The sequence below is a fragment of the Podarcis cretensis genome (assembly GCF_951804945.1).
Source record: "Podarcis cretensis genome assembly, chromosome: 3".
In the NCBI taxonomy this organism is placed as follows: Eukaryota; Metazoa; Chordata; class Lepidosauria; order Squamata; family Lacertidae; genus Podarcis; species Podarcis cretensis.
Genome location: NC_137172.1, coordinates 27,842,202 through 27,858,662, shown reverse-complemented (window position 1 = coordinate 27,858,662; position 16,461 = coordinate 27,842,202). Strand labels below are relative to the sequence as shown.

At 44.3% G+C, this 16,461-nt stretch overlaps 1 protein-coding gene across 2 annotated transcripts in view; it reads left to right on the top strand.

The window, feature by feature from the left end:
- PTPN14 (protein tyrosine phosphatase non-receptor type 14) overlaps nt 1-16,461 on the top strand; it is a 115,729-nt gene that overhangs the window by 32,775 nt on the left and 66,493 nt on the right. The window contains exons 2-3 of one of the 2 annotated variants that reach the window (XM_079968490.1): nt 11,588-11,887; nt 14,434-14,603. In XM_079968490.1, the coding sequence (XP_079824616.1) occupies nt 11,714-11,887; nt 14,434-14,603 (344 nt within the window). In that variant the 5' untranslated portion in view covers nt 11,588-11,713. Of the gene's footprint in view, nt 1-11,584; nt 11,888-14,433; nt 14,604-16,461 lie in introns of both variants that reach the window. The other variant, XM_079968489.1, reaches the window with a different exon arrangement.

The window sequence follows — 16,461 nt, the reverse complement described above, 5'->3', positions numbered from 1 at the left end:
CTTTTGTTATTTATCCTTATACTGCTTTACATCCATTGGCTGCAACCAAGGGACAGTATTGTGCAGTGGTTACAGGAGCCTTTCCCAGCCTGGTGCCATCTAGACCTTTTGGGTTACAATTCCCTTCATCCCTGACCACTGGACATGCTGGCTGGAGGGCACCATGCTGGGGAAGTAGGACCCAGGTTCAAATTCTCACTCAGCCATGAAGCTCACTGAGTGATCCTGGGCCAGTCACTGTCTCTCAGGATAACCTACCTCACAGGAGTGTCATGAGGACAGAATTGGAGGGGACCATGTTATGCCAGATTGAGTCCTTTGAGGGATATAGGTAAGTAAATCTGGACTACCGATCAATTACATTGGGCCCACATAAGTGACTGAAAGGCGCTTTTAAATTTCAGCCACTTCTTCGGAATTTGCAAAGAGAGTGCCAAAAATACAGACACTGTGCTCTTGTAAGCACTTGGCAGATTTAATTTGCTGTTTGATGAAAGGGTTCCTGAACCAAGACAACTATTCCTCCTCCTCCTTGGGCAGTTGTGCCAAGTGTGTGGGCTAGTTTCTGAAGCTGGGGTTTCCCCTTCATTCCCCATGCCTCCCAATACATATGTGTGGGATGCTGTTTCCATGCAGTTTTCCGTTGCCTCATGGAGTCGCATGTGTTCTCTGAATAGCATCACTTTCCCTGGAAGCATTTACAGCACTGAGATGTACAAATATTAAACCTGCCACCCCCCAAAAAAGCCTGTTAGTTGAGCCATTTATATAAATTGTGACCGTCTCCCTGAAAGAACCTTTGCTGTTCTTTTACGTAGTTTTCTGCCCTCTTCGTAAGCAGTTGTTGATTTCTATTTTTATAACCGGTGTATTCATAAATTCCCATCTTGTTTTCAAATATGATTATTACGGCATCCAAATGCAGTGCGGTGTAGTGGTTAGAGCAGGATGGTCCAACTTCTCATGCAAAGTGGGCCGCAAGAGTACTTCGACATGGAAACTGTGGGCCGTGTACTGCCTTGTCATGCAGAGGGAGGGAGCAAGGCCAAAATTTGATGTGCGCCCCCCCCCATCCAGTACTCATGCTACCTACCTAAGTGTGGCATTGGGCTTTGGGAAGGATGTGCAAGGCTCTGGAAGGTCCTAGAGCCCTCCTCACTCCTTCCTAAAGCTGGGAAAGGGTTAACTAGGCTTTGGGATTCACTTAGCCGGTTTTGGGAAGGCAGTGTGAGGGATGCAGTGGGCGTGTTTTCAAATGTAGCCAAGGGCCACCAAAAATGGCCTTGAGGACCTCATGGACTACCCTGGGTTACAGTGTCAGACTGGGACATAGGAGACCTGGGTTCAAATCTTCACTCAGCCATGCATCTCAGTGGGTGACTTTGGCCAGTCGCTGCCTCTCAGCCTAACCTTACCTCACAGGGTAGTTGTGGTAAATAAAGGAGGGGAAAAGCTATGTACACCATCTTGAGCTCCTCAGAGAAAAAGCATGCAACAAATTGGGGTGAAGTGTTAACACTAAGTGTTAACACTTTCTAAGGCATTCCAGTTCGCTGGCAGCAGGCAGTAATTTCAAATAAGGCTTGCCCCCTGCCCTTCTTATTTCAGCAATAAATCTTCATTGTAAGGATACTAGTTGTATCAGGCTAGTTAAGCCCACACATTATGCATTGAAAAATATATATGCTATAATACTTTGGGGGGGGCGAGGCGGGGAGAGAAGGCCATTAGCTCACTTCTGAACTGTTGCTTTTGCTTTTCAAAAGAGGTGGCAGTGTGGTTTGCCTTTGAAACAAGCACACTTATTCATAAGCTGTTAGCTCTGGGTGATTTATATCAAGGCTTACTGTGAATTAATGCTAAGAATGCCATTCCATGCAGGCATGCAAGCGAAGTTATTTGGAAAAGGTTTTAGTTATTGCTTTCTATGAGATTTATACTGGTCAGGATTTAATTACAAACTGGGGGAGCGGAGGAGAGAGGCATGTTCTGAAAAGGGAATGGACTTCTGCCCTTCAAGAGACAGAGAAGCAAGCAGAAATGCAGCTTCTCCTGTCCCAGCCTTTGAAGCAAATAAAGCAATTAAAACACACAAAACAATTCTCTATTCAGTGTTGCCCTTATTCAGTGCTCTGAAAGGGGCAGAAGCTACCTGCAAGTTACATAGCAGCTCTGAGGCCTGAAACCAGCTAGGCCTCAGTGTAAGTGTATAGGCTGGGGAATACTCTAGAAATCAGGGGGTGGCTGCGCTACGGCCCTACGTATGTTGCTGGACTTGCAACTCCTATCAGCCCCAGCCAGCATGGGATGATAGGAGTTGTAGTCCCAAGTGTATCTGGAGGGCCAAAGGTTCGCCACCCTGTACTGTATCATTACTTCACTCACACTGTAATTTTAAACAGTGATAATATGCTTCCAACTTTCTTGGCAAAGAAAGAATTAAAGTGTTCCTCTTCTGTTGATAAGGCTGCAACCCTACACTGTATGTAAAACCACAGAGCCTAGGACTTGCCGATCAGAAGGTCGGCGGTTTGAATCCCTGCGATGGGGTGAGCTCCGATTGCTCGGTCCCTGCTCCTGCCAACCTAGCAGTTCGAAAGCACGTCAAAGTGCAAGTAGATAAATAGGTATCGCTCTGGCGGGAAGGTAAACGGCATTTCCGTGTGCTGCTCTGGTTCATCAGAAGCGGCTTAGTCATGCTGGCCATATGACCCAGAAGCTGTACGCCGGCTCCCTCTGCCAGTAAGGTGAGATGAGTGCTGCAACCCCAGAGTCGGCCACGACTGGACCTAATGGTCAGGGGTACCTTAACCTTTACCTTTAAGTCCTATTGGAGTCAACTGGTCTTCCTTCTGAGTAGCCAAGGATTGTACTGTGCATATATCAGATGCACTGGGAAGTTATCCCACAAAGATGTCTAAGGCTTAGTTCACAACAGAGTTGCTTACCGTAGTCAAAATGATGAGTTTTAAACTGATTTTTGGTCTATAGGACTGATAATATATATGGTGTACTTATTCTGTAGATCTTTTTCAGACCCAGGACTTACCTTTAATTCCAATTTGCAAGAGGAGACCAACCTTTAATTTCTGTACTGTATATCTTTTCTCTTTCCGTACACCCCTCTACTTCCTTCTCTAGTTTTCAACTTCTCTCTTTGACCTACTTTTATTTCTGCCCCCCCCCCCTTTTCTGGAAGGAAAAAGCAGCAAGGAAAATCTTGGTGGTGCCACTCTAGTGACCTACATTAGCTTAGGGGCAGATCTACACTGCAAAATTATATCAGCTTTATAGAACTTTAACAGCTATATCCTTCTGCCTAATGACCCTGGGAATTGTTTGGTGAAGGAATAAGAATTCTCTGTTAGAAATCCTTTGCAGAATGATAGTTCCCCATGGTGCTGGAATTCCTTGTAAACTAGGTTTAAGTTTCTGCTAAAAATATGCCCTGAGACGTGACCCTGTTATGCATCCCTACACACTAGTTGAAGTAGAACAGTTTAATCTACTTGTATTGATCTCTTGGTAGTTCCACCACCCTCAGAAGTGTGGGGAATGATGGTCTGGGAGAGGGTTTTGTCTGTGTCAGCCCCTAAATTATCAAACTCAAAAGAACATAAGAGTCTGTTGGATCAAGCCGGTGTCCCATCCATTCCAGCATCGTGTTATCACAGTGCCTAATCAGATACCTGTGGGAAACCTGCAAACTCTTCTGTCCTGTGGTTATAGAGACTGGTATTAAGAAGCGTTATTGCCGCCGACCGAGTGGAGGCAGAGCATAGCCATTGTGGGGAGTAGCTATTGATAGTGTTCTCCTCCACAGTTTTGTACCCAAGTCGGTTTGCCATCACTGCCTCCTGTTGGAGTGAGTTCCACAGTTTAACAATGTGCTCTGTGACTAAGAACGTTCTTCTATCTGTTTTTAATCTTCCAACATTTAGCTTCATTGGACATCCATGAGGTCTAGTGTGATGACAAGGGGAGAAAAAGCTTTTCTCTATCCACTTGCTCCATGCCTTGCATAATTATATGAACTTCTGTCATGTTACCTCTTAACTCTCCTTTCCCTTAAACTATAAAGTCCCAAATACTGCAGTCTTTCCTGATAGGGAAGTCCTTCTTCCCCTTGATCATTTTGGTTGTACTTTTCTGAACCATTTCCAGCTCTACAATATCATTTTTTGAGGTGAGCCTACTGAAACTGTACACAGTATTCCAAATGAAATTGTGCCATGAAATTCTAGAACGGCATTATGATATCAGTAGCTTTATTTTCAATTTGTTTCCTAATGATCCCTTGCATAAAACCAGCCTTTTTCACAGCGGCTGCGCATACAGGCTCAACATCTTCATTGAGCTGTCTACCATCTACTCCCAAGTCTCACTCCTGGTCAGTCACTGCTAGTTCAGACCCCATGAGTGTATATGTGAAGTTAAGATTTTTTGACCTGACAGGCATCATTTTTACATTTGTTTGTATTTAATTGCATTTGCCGTTTCACAACATAGTCACTCAGTTTGGGGATGTCCGTTTGGAGCACAATCCCTTTGTGTTTCAACAAACTTGAATGATTTAGTGTTGTCAGGAAATTGGCCACCGAACTGCTCACCCTTGACTCCTGGTCATTTCTGAACAAATTAAAAAGTGCAGGTCGCAGTACTGATCCTTGGGGGAACTTTGCTTTCTAAATCTATCCATTTGAAATTGTTTTACAGTGGTGCCTCACTGAACAAATTAAAAAGTGCAGGTCGCAGTACTGATCCTTGGGGGAACTTTGCTTTCTAAATCTATCCATTTGAAATTGTTTTACAGTGGTGCCTCGCGAGACGAAAAGAATCCGTTCCGCGATTCTCTTCGTCTAGTGGTTTTTTCGTCTTGCGAAGCAAGCCCATTGACGGCTTAGCGGATTAGCGCTATTAGCGGCTTAGCGGCTTTTAGCGGCTTTTAGCGGCTTATCAGCTTAGCGGATAAGCGGCTTAGCGGCTTAGAAAAAGGGGGGGGGAAGGGGGGAAAGTCGGAAAAACTCGCAAGACATTTCGTCTTGCAAAGCAAGCCCATAGGGAAATTCGTTTTGCGAAGCGCCTCCAAGACGGAAAACCCTTTCATCTAGCGGGTTTTTCGTCTTGCGAGGCATTCGTCTTGCGGGGCACCCCTGTACTTGTTTTTAATAGCTGCGTATAAACTCCTTTACTGCGTCAATTCTTTTAAATTGTATGAGTATACTGCTGTAACCTGACCTGGGACCTTATGGTGAAGGGTGGGTATCAAGAAATCTTATAAACAAACAAAGAAACAGAGACTGTTTCATTGCAAAACAGCTCCAGCCCACATTTTATGTGGCTGTTGTGACAGGTAACGTATCTTTCATCCCTGTGTACTCTGACCGTGAAGATTTCTTTTTTTGATTAGGGCAGCCAGATGAATGGATGTTTAATGGCACACATCCCTTTCCATGCCAAAGGAAACAGGTGTGTCGTCAACAGTGTTCCCACTGCAAACCCAAATGCTGAATAAAACGTGAGCCTCAGACAAGGAGGTTCCTTCACTTTCGCTGGGCAGCCCATGTAGCCCAGGGTGCTGATTTAATGGTTAACTGTTCAGTACTGATTAAGAGTTCCATAATCTCTGTCTCCCCACAGCCCTGGGGGTGGAACCACGAGGAACAAAGCATTCCTGAAATGAATGAATATACTAGGGATATTTCCAAGAGGGAAGCCTTTTTTGCAGCAGCAGCAGCAGCACAAGCAAGAAGTGCCAGGAAAAAACAACAACATTAAAAAGGAATGTCACAGCCAGCTGTGGCAATTTGAGAGCATCTTTCCTGCTTTCCACTAGAAAGAAAGGCTTAGGTAGGACCAAAGTATGTGTAACTTAACAAGATCTGAGTTTGAAACTCCTAACATTTCCCCCCCTCCCCAAAACTGTGGGAAGTCCTGAATTGAATTGGGATATTGGTTTCCAGCAACTGGGATTCAGAAAAGCATTACTGCTTCCAGCCGTGGAGGCAAAGCATAGCCATTATGGCTAGTAGCCAGGGATCCTGTTGTCTGGCTGGTTCCTTCCCCAGCTGTGGGCTTATCTGGTGGCAGCAGCTGGATCTGGGAAGCTACCTGCCATTATAATTTCCCCACAGTGGACCCTGCTGGAGCACTTGAGACCGGACAGCTGGACATAGCCTTGTGTATGTGGTAAAAAATAGTGGCTAAATCGATCGTAACTTGAAATGGGAAGCTCTAGAAGCTGCTAGCTAGCTGAAAAACTGTTCCTTTTAAAAACCTGCTTTTATTCTTGCAGCTACATATTCAACAGCAGGTAAGTAAGCAAATCTTTCCAGATGAGACCTGTCTCTGGAATTTGGCACTTCTTTAATGCCCTGTCTTAAAAGTGCAGGCTTGCACCTCATCAAGCAAGTTGTGCTAATTATCCCCTTATCCATGCCATGCCCAGAACTGCATAGTTCAGATAGGTGTGCTATAGTTCTGTAATATACGGAATGCTGGAAGAATTCCAGAGGCTGTTAGTAATATTTTGTTTTTAAAAAGGGAAAGAGCATATATTAACATGTATACATGTATATATCTAAGATGAACTTGCTTGTGAGTTTTGCTGTGCTGCTATAAGCCTGTGACATAAAGGAGGTTGATGGGAATAGTCGTAAGCTATTCTTCCATTTAACATGTTGACCTGAACGACGGAAAATTAGTCACCCAAAGTCCTGCTGGAAACAATGGAAGGCTTTACCAAAGCTGCCCTCCTAGTGCAGATTTATAGGGGAATACACCTTGCTGAGTTTAGTGAGACTTGTTTGCTGTTATTCTGTGCTATGCAAAAGAAACTTTAAACAGGTTGCCGCTGCACATCAAGGAATTCATAAGCCAGCCTTCTCCAAGACTGGCATGCCAGCTAAGTTACGATACAATTGCAAGATAACATTGCAGCGTGGAGTGGTTTACTGTTCTAGTCAGCCAGTCTTACGTTAACATTTCCTTCAGATAGTGCAAGATAACATCAAGCAAAAATTATGCAGGCAGAGCATGCCAGGGAATAACCTGGAGAATCAATACAGGAAAACTACCTGGTGCATGCTAGCTACCTTAAGTTTATTCGAGGCAGCTTCCAAATCCTGGCTATCCCTTACTATTTAGTAGCTGCTACATCCAGAATGTCTGAGATAGCAGCAAGACGTCTGGTAACGAAACTTCAACAGATGCCACCATGTATGTACCAAGGTTCGTAATCTATTAAAATTTAAAGCAAGGAAAGTTTTCAGCTTTGCATGCTTTGTAGTTCTGACTTGCCTTTCAGGAACTGTTCCCAGAAAGGTTTTTTAAAAAAATTCTCCTAAGGAGACTTTACTCTCAACTCTTTAGGCCTGTAAGATCTACTGTGTTCTTTCAGTACATGAGTCGGAAACCTTTTGCCCTCCAGACAGTTTTGGACTCCCAACTCCTATCAGTACGGTTGTACCTTGGTTGTTGAACAGAATACATTCCAGAAATCCATTCGACTTCCAAAAACGTTCAACAACCAAGGTGCAGCTTCTGATTGGCTGCAGGAGCTTCCTGCACGCAATTGGAGGCTGCGTCGGACGTTCGCGTTCCAAAGAACATTTGCAAACCAGAACACTCACTTCCGGATTTGCGGCGTTTGGGAGCCAAAACGTTCGAGTCACAAGGCGTTTGGGATCCAATGTATGACTGTATAGCAACATTTGGAGGACCACATGTTCCCCAGCCCTGTTTTAGTAGAACCTCAGGATCCACCAGTCAAAGTCAGCTGCAAGATAGTGGCTGAAGAGAGCAGGCATCCACATAGATTTTAGGCGTAGGGAGTGTATGACCACACATTCAGCTCAGGGATTTCTCTGTCCTCAACAGAACTGAGCTTGCAGTCCTTTCACACAAAATATCATCCCAGGTTTCCTGCTAAGCTTTCTTTATTTTCATCAGCTTTGTTTACAGGAGCGAGAGATCTTTTGCAGAGGAATTGTGAGTCAGATACTTACTCTCCCAACCACTGCAAAGCACCCACAGATCTACCTGCTTTCCTACCTCCTGTGGATCTTGATCAACCTTCCCACCCCTGATCTAGGAGTGGGAAAGTAACTGAGTCAAGGCATGTCTAAAATGCTTACCACACTTTCCCTGTAAATCACCCCCCCCCTTGCAGGATCTAAAGGTACAGATCAGCACCATCTGAAGGGTGTTTTATTTGATGAAGGTGACCAAAATCAGTATTACATTCCATCCTGTACAAGCACAGCTTGTTTCACGGGAATGTTTCTCACGGCATTTTTTAAATAGCATCTTGTGCCTTCACTGTGAACAGATGCACAAAGCATTTGGGCAGGCCTATTTAAGATAAATTTATGTACTTTTTTATTTTTTGAAAAGAAAACTTTATATCGAATTGTACTTGCTTTGTGTTACAAATTGTGAAGCACATTCCATGGCAAGAAATCAAACAAGTTCTTGGAATACTAGTTTACTATGTCTCATGGTTTCTCTGATAAATAAGCTACATGAGTTTAATTCCATAAAAGAACAAAGGAGGAAAAGTGCCCTGTTCTTTATTTTTAAGAATTCGTAGTTCCGAATAGGAGCAAAATGATATCTTGACTCCTCCTTGCTCAGTGTTGACCATGCAATTTTATACATATCTACTTGAAGTTAAGCCCCATTGAGTTCAATGAGTCTTACTCCCAGGTATATGGATATATAGGATTGCAGCCTTCATCTATCCATTTTCTTCCTACATTTTGTATAGAGTGTTTGCAGTTTGCGTTTTCCTTCTTTCTCATCCAGCTGAGTTCTGAATGCCGAAAAGAATGGAAGTTATATTTATTTATCTTAATAGAGAACTATCAAATAGTTAATTTAGTCTAAGGGTGTGACTGCTCTAGTGAATGGAAATGTATTTTAATGAAACAATAAGTTTAGATAAAGTCCACCGGCAAAACTGCAGTTTACAAAAGCAGAGCTCAGGCACTATGTAGCCCTATCCTCTGTGACCTTTGTTGAGTTTCCTTTCATTCTTTCCACTACTTCATATCAAGCTATTGTCTTGGGCATATTGCAGAATGTTCGTTAGCTATAGGTGTATATTAGAACTTGAGGTTTTATTCCTCAAAAAACCTTAATTCTTATATGCCTTTTAATCCAACACAACCTCTTGGCTTTTCTTAAGCCATGGTTGCAAATTACGAGTTGTCCTTGGGAGCAAATATGATTTTTGCTCGCTGCTTCAGAGTGAATTCCTTTCATGTCAGAGTTAATCATGGTTTAGCGTTAGATGCAAACCATGGCTGCTGCTAGTTTTGGAGCCATGTTTTCCAGTTCAGGTTTATGAGGGAACAGGGTTAGTGTTTGCTGTAAATGTAGCTCTAAACCATGGTTTGCACTAGGGATGGGAAACCTGTGGCCTTTCAGGTGTTGTTAGACTCCAGCTCCCATCATTCTTAGGGACCTTGGGATGAAGGGCAGGGAATAAATAAATAACCCCTGACCAATGGGACTGATGGGAGTTGGAATTCAACCAGAGCCAGAGAGACACAGGTTCCTCACCCATGGTTTACAGTCATGGGGGAAAGAAGGAGAGAATTATTATTAGAACCATTAGTATTAATAATAATTTCATTTATGAATCACTTCCCATGAGGCAACTTGAAGCAATTTACAATATAGTGACATATATAAAAATTACAGTGGTGCCTCGCAAGACGAAAAGAATCCGTTCCGCGAGTCTCTTCGTCTTGCGGTTTTTTCGTCTTGTGAAGCAAGCCCATTAGCGGCTTAGCGGATTAGCGCTATTAGCGGCTTAGGGGCTTAGCGGATCAGCTGATTAGCGGCTTAGCGGATCAGCTGATAAGCGGCTTAGCGGATCAGCTGTTAAGCGGCTTAGCGGATCAGCTGATAAGCGGCTTAGCGGATCAGCTGTTAAGCGGCTTAGCGGATCAGCTGATAAGTGGCTTAGCGGATCAGCTGTTAAGCGGCTTAGCGGCTTAGCGGATCAGCTGATAAGCGGCTTAGCGGCTTAGAAAAAGGGGGGGAGGGAAAAAAACCCGCAGGAACTCGCAAGACATTTTCGTCTTGCAAAGCAAGCCCATAGGAAATTCGTTTTGCGAAGCACCTCCAAAACGGAAAACCCTTTCGTCTAGCGGGTTTTCTGTCTTGCGAGGCATTCGTCTTGCGGGGCACCACTGTACATATACAGAACAGTTAAAAACAGTTGCATGCTCACACACACACATATACAGTTACAGCCGCTTCAGGTTGCGTTTTTTCGGGTTATGGACAGGTTACTTCCAGGTTTTGGCGGTTGCGCATGCACAGAAGCGCTAAGTCGCACTTTGTGCATGTGCAGAAGCGCCGAATCGCGACCCGCGTGTGCACAGACGCGGGTTGCAAACTTGCATCCCGCACAGATCACGTTCGCAACCTGAGCGTCCGCTGTATAACCATAACCCTCTAAATATAAAATCTGTTTTAAAAAAGCAACACACACATAAAATCAATTCAGATCCAGCACAGAGGCCAGCTGGGATAAATACTTTTAGAAGGCTTGTTGAAAGAGGAACATCTTTAGCATGTGCTAAAAAACAAGTAGAGGAGGCACTCAGGAGAAGGGGAGTGGGAAACTTGTTTGTCCAAAATGGCTCTCTATCCGCACAGCACAGTTTCTGGGAAAAATTGTTTTGTTTCTTCTGGCTCATGGAAGGGCAGGGCGACATGGGAGCAATTCAGCAACATGTACTACCGTGTTGCTTGTTCACAGTAGGCCATGGTCTATGGCAAGAGTTACCAACAAGGTGCATGTGGGTTGAATCATGTCCATGTGGTCTTCCGCTGGCATCCACGAGGGCTCTGAATGCCCCTGCCCCCATTGCCCCCTTAGTCATGAGGCGACTAATTTTATTCATAGAACAGAAGAAGGAAGTGTGATGTCTCCTTTACTCCTTCTCTCGTTTACTCCTCTCGTTTACTCCTTCAGCTCTCTGCCTGCTTTGCAAGACTCAGATTGAGTCTACTGGATCAGACATTGAACCGCATTGCTTGGCAATGCAAAGTGTGTGTGTGTTTACACTTTCTATTGGGGATGGAAGTTAATTTGCAGAAGTGGGAGAAAAACAACAGAGTGTGATGCCCATGGCACTTGTTCAGAAATCCCGAAGTACCCATGAGCCTAAGAAGTTTGGTGACCCCTGGTTTGCGGCTTAACATGACGTGTGGATGCGGTCAGAGAGTTAAAATAGGACAGTGTATCTTTGCAATGCCATTACTATGGAGAATGTTGTGTTTGTGCATGTGGGACAGAGCATGCTCCTTCAAAGCAAGCTGTCATTTCTGGCTTGTGTCAAGTTTAATTGTTCTTAATTATATGTAAATTGCCTTTAGATGGTGGCTAGGAAGGTGATTAATAAATCAGCGATAGTAATGAAGATAATTCTGTCTGGGTGGGAGGAAGCTGGTTTTAACTGTTCTTGCAAGGCGATGACCGTTACTTGCATAAAGGCAAATGTTCTGCCCCACTTAACCCTAAGCAAATAAACCTCATTTCTCCATTTGTGTGTGTGTTTTCCCCCAGCAGGGATCTGCCTTTGGCATGGGCAACCTTTCCCAATCTTGGAGGAGAAGAGCAGCCTCTGGAGCCGCGATATTCAAGTCTCTCTTGCTAAGAAGATCTAAAGCGTGAGAAGGCGAAGCCCCAGCAGCCATGCCGTTTGGGTTGAAATTGCGAAGGACCAGGCGCTACAATGTCCGGAGCAAGAACTGCTTTATGACTCGGATCCGCTTGTTGGACAACAACGTAATTGAGTGCACTCTCTCTGTGGAGAGCACCGGGCAGGAATGTCTGGAGGCCGTGGCTCAGAGGCTAGAATTGCGAGAGGTGAGGGTAACCCAGGAAAAGACCATCTGCCGCCTGCAATTTGGCATATTTTTAGCTCGAGCTGTTTGTCATTTGGAATCTGTTTATTAGAGTCATGTTATTCTTGGAACTGGCCCGATCTTATCACTGAGTGGAACTTTGGCAAACGTACCCTGCTTACATAAAAGTCCATTACCTACGGTTTGGATGGTGATTCAGTGATATTTCCTGTCAGGTCCTAACTCTCTTAAGTGGTCTGAAAGAGAACTTCATTCTGTTTCTCCATAAGCGAAAAGGCTCCTTTTCGTGTTAATGTTTCCACGTTGAGGCAGGGCATCAAACATGTTCAGAGTTCCACTCCCGTGAATATTTCTGTACAGTGGTACCTTGGTTCTTGAACAGCTTAGTCACTGAATAAATCGGCTCCCGAACACCACAAACTTGGAATTATGTGTTCCGGTTTGCCAATGTTTTTCGGAAGCCGAACCTCCGATGTGGCTTCCACTTGCGTGCAGGAAGCTCCTGCAGCCAATCAGAAGCCGTGCCTTGGTTTTCAAACGATTTTGGGAGTTGAACAGACTTCTGGAACGGATTAAGTTTTAGGACCAAGGTACCACTGTATTTCACTGGAAAATAGTTACAAGGCACCTTTCCCACCCCCATATTTTACTGACAAAATTCACAACTCGCGAATGCAACCTGATTGTTCAGCTAGTGAAGCCATGTGCTTTTAATGCAGGATAAGTCATTCCTGCTCCTGCTGCATTCCATCGAGGCCAGTTCCTCCCCCACTCACTCTGGTCTAGTCATCACATAAATGTCTTGAGCTGTACACAGTGGGCAGCTTTTTGTGCAAACCGGCACTTGCTTGCCAGGCACCGAGGAGAGAAATTTGCGGCTCACTCGTTTTTTTTTTTTGCTTGGAATGTTGGACGAGCTTCAGATAATCCTTTTTAAATAAATAAATAAATAAATAACATTGTTTCTGGAATCTCTCCTGAAGAATTATGCCTCTTTCCCTGACTGTAGTACATCTATTTATTTATTTTTAAATCCCACTGGAAGCTGCTTCTGTTAGAAGCTGCTTTTAATTACTGTACTGTTCTACTGTACTGCCTCAAAATGATGTAAGTATAAACCACACCCACTGCTTGGACTCATGGGACACAACCAGTACTGGAAACCCGAATTTACGCTGATACATGAAATAATGGTAATCACTCTGATTCAGTTGTTTTGTTTCTAACCCAGGATCTGAAATTGGCTTCAAACCTTGGTTCATGATCTCGCTCTGATTAGAGCTAACCATGGTTGATGTCCGTGGTGATGCAGGGAGCTGTCTTTATATTTGTTCATCTATCCCTGCAGTGTCTCCAGTAGGGTTCTCCCCCATCTGGGAGCTTCTGCATGCAAAGCATTTTCTCTACTTCTGAGTTATAGTTCTTCCTTTAACCAATTATAACATCAAGCCATTTGGGAGGGCGCGAGGAGGGAGGAAACATACGTTTGAGAGAGGTGCGATATAATAATAATAATAATAATAATAATAATAATAATAATAATAATAATAATTTATTATTTATACCCTGCCCATCTGGCTGGGTTTCCCCAGCCACTCTGGGCGGCTTCCAACCGAATATTAAAAACAATACAGCATCAGACATTTAAAACATCCCTAAACAGGGCTGCCTTCAGTTGTCTTTTAAAAGTAAAATAGTTGTTTATTGCCTTGACATCTGCTGGGAGGCAGGGCAGGCGCCACTACCAAGAAGGCCCTCTGCCTGGTTCCCTGTAACCTCACTTCTCGCAGCGAGAGAACCACCAGAAGGCCCTCAGCGCTGGACCTCAGTGTCCGGGCTGAACGATGGGGGGTGGAGACGCTCCTTCAGGTATACATGACTGAGGCCATTTAGGGCTTTCAAAGTCAGCCCCAACACTTTGAATTGCTTATTCCTGATCCCTTAGGAGTAATCAAAGGATGAAGAAGTGTTACATTTATTCTGATCTCAGGACTGGCAAACATTCAGTTGTTTCCCACTCTTTTTTTGATCATAAATCGTAAGTGCAAGGTGTATGTTGGTGCCAGAATCCCAGAATGTCTTGAACCCATTCACAAGCCCAGATGCCCTGTGAAATTCCACCACTAAGCTGCTGTGAAAAGTCACATGAATTATTGCCCAAGCTTGGATGTCCAGAGTTGGAGAACTAACTAGTTTGCCATTTAGTATAGGATGGAAGAATGAAGCAGTAGCTTAGCAGTAGAGCATTTACCTTGCATGTGGAAGGCCTCTGGTTCAATCCTTGGCATCTTAAGGTAAGGCTGAGAATTGTCCCCCTGGGGTTTCAATGCCAGACATTGTACCAGCGGCTCTGGATAGTTCTGCAGCTCTGACTTGGTCTGAGGCAACTTCTTAGGTTCATAAAAATGAAACCTATTATTATTTGGTAACTGTTAATACACATAGTTTTTAATTTATGGGAGGAAGGAAATGGGAGAGGGGTTTTTGCTCTTTGTAAACTTGCCCAGCGAATAAACCTGCTTTTAAACTCTTCCTCCCCCTCTCCAGACACACTATTTTGGCCTTTGGTTTCACAGCAAGAGCCAGCAAGTGCGATGGGTGGAATTGGAGAAACCGCTGAAAAAGCAGCTGGACAAGTTTGCCAGCGAGCCTTTGCTGTTCTTTGGGGTCATGTTCTACGTGCCCAGTGTTGCCAGACTACAGCAAGAAGTCACAAGGTACCCAAAGCTCTGTTTCATTATACTTTTCGTAGTTAAGACCGCTGCCTTGCTGCAGGTGTCACCAATGGCAGATGGCTCGGTGGGGTGGAGGGGCTTACCTGACCTCCTGGCAGGTGAGTCGCTGGTGCTTACCAGGCGGGGTGAGGTGCCAAACGGGGTGATGCCAGATTGACTGCGCTGGTGCAGTGGTACTGTGCTAACTTGGCTGCTGCCTGGATCACCCAGCAGCAATGGCTCACCTACCACAAGGTGACGTAAGCAGTGTTGATCACTGCTGAATGTAACATTTGCTCCCAATTTTGAGACCATGGTTTGCAGGGAGGGTATCTCAGGAAGAGTTGCTAGGTACAGTCATATCTCTTGTTACGTTTGCTTCAGGCTGAATCTTTTCAGGTTGCATCCCGCGGCACCCTGGAAGTAACAGAACAGGGGGTAGTAGTAGTAGTAATAATAATAATAATAATTATTATTTATTGTTTATACCCTGCCCATCTGGCTGGGTTTCCCCAGCCACTCTGGGCGGCTTCCAACAGAACATTAAAATTTACTTCCGGGTTTCGCCGCTCGCACATGCGCAGACACTCAGAATGACATCACACGCAGACACGGCGAATCGCGACCCGTGCAGACTCAGGTTGCGTTCTGCTCATGATGCGAACGGGGCTCCGGAATGGATCCCATCGCATCCAGAGGTACCACTGTACTGAAAAAACTCTGGGGACCAGTCCGTAGCATAAATTTGCATAAGATTTACATATGGAGGCAATTTTAGGCTGACTTTCAGAGGGGAAGGGGGTAAGCAAAAACAGAACTCTGCAGTGCCATCTGGTGTCACAGTGTTAGAATGCATAAACAACGCACATAAGGCTCGTTTTCTTTGCCAATGTAGCTGAGCCCTGTGTCTGCATTGGATTCAAAATTGTTTTGATTGTTTTCATGCATGCAGTTGTTTTATATGTGGTTTTATTGTATTGTAAGATTGCTTCAAAGTGCTTCATACGTAGCAATTCACAAATTAAATTAAATAAATAAATGAGGCTTAAGCAACATCAGGCAGGAATGTGAGCACTTCCTCTCCCCTCCCCCCAAAAGTCGGTACTTTAATTACAGACCCATTAAACGGCAAATTTGTGGCCATCCAGTTGTTCTCTGTATTGCCAGCCGTCTGCAGGTGGAAGTACAGTACTTGTCTGGTGTAGCTGAAGCACCTGCAATTTGAATAGTTACCTGGTATAAAGCAGTCTTTATGGCCCTCTGAAGGACAGATATTTGCATGGATTGCTAATTTAAGTCGGCTCTTCAAGTGTAATGCATCCCTTGCTGCTGATATAGATCCCTGTTTATAATACTTGCAGATCAAACGGCCATGTTTACACGGCTCTCTAGTTGCACAGACAAAATCCACCATATGGCCGTGTTACCTGACTTACGCTGCAATCCTATTTGTGTCGTCTCAGAAACATGCCTCGTTGAGTTCAGCAGTGGCTCTAGATTTTCTCCAGTCTAGGTCACTGTGGATGATTCCAGCAGAAATCCTGAGCTGCCATTTTAGTGTTTCTAGATAGACACAGGTTTTGAACTTCTTCCTGAAAGAACATGAGTGGCATTTGAATCTCCTCAGGCCCACTGAACTGTAATGTGCCAAGGCCTATTCACTTGCATTGAAATTAGTGTAATATGAAAGCAGGCTACAGAGCTCAAGAAGTACGGTATTGTTTGTTTTTTACATTTTCAGTAAATTTTAAGGCCTGGTGCAGACTTCCATGTGTTTTCTGGTATGAATTCCCCCCTCCATTTGCGGGTTGCTTTAACTTTGCAGTAGTGTTACATCTGCACAGAAACAAATCAGGAGTAA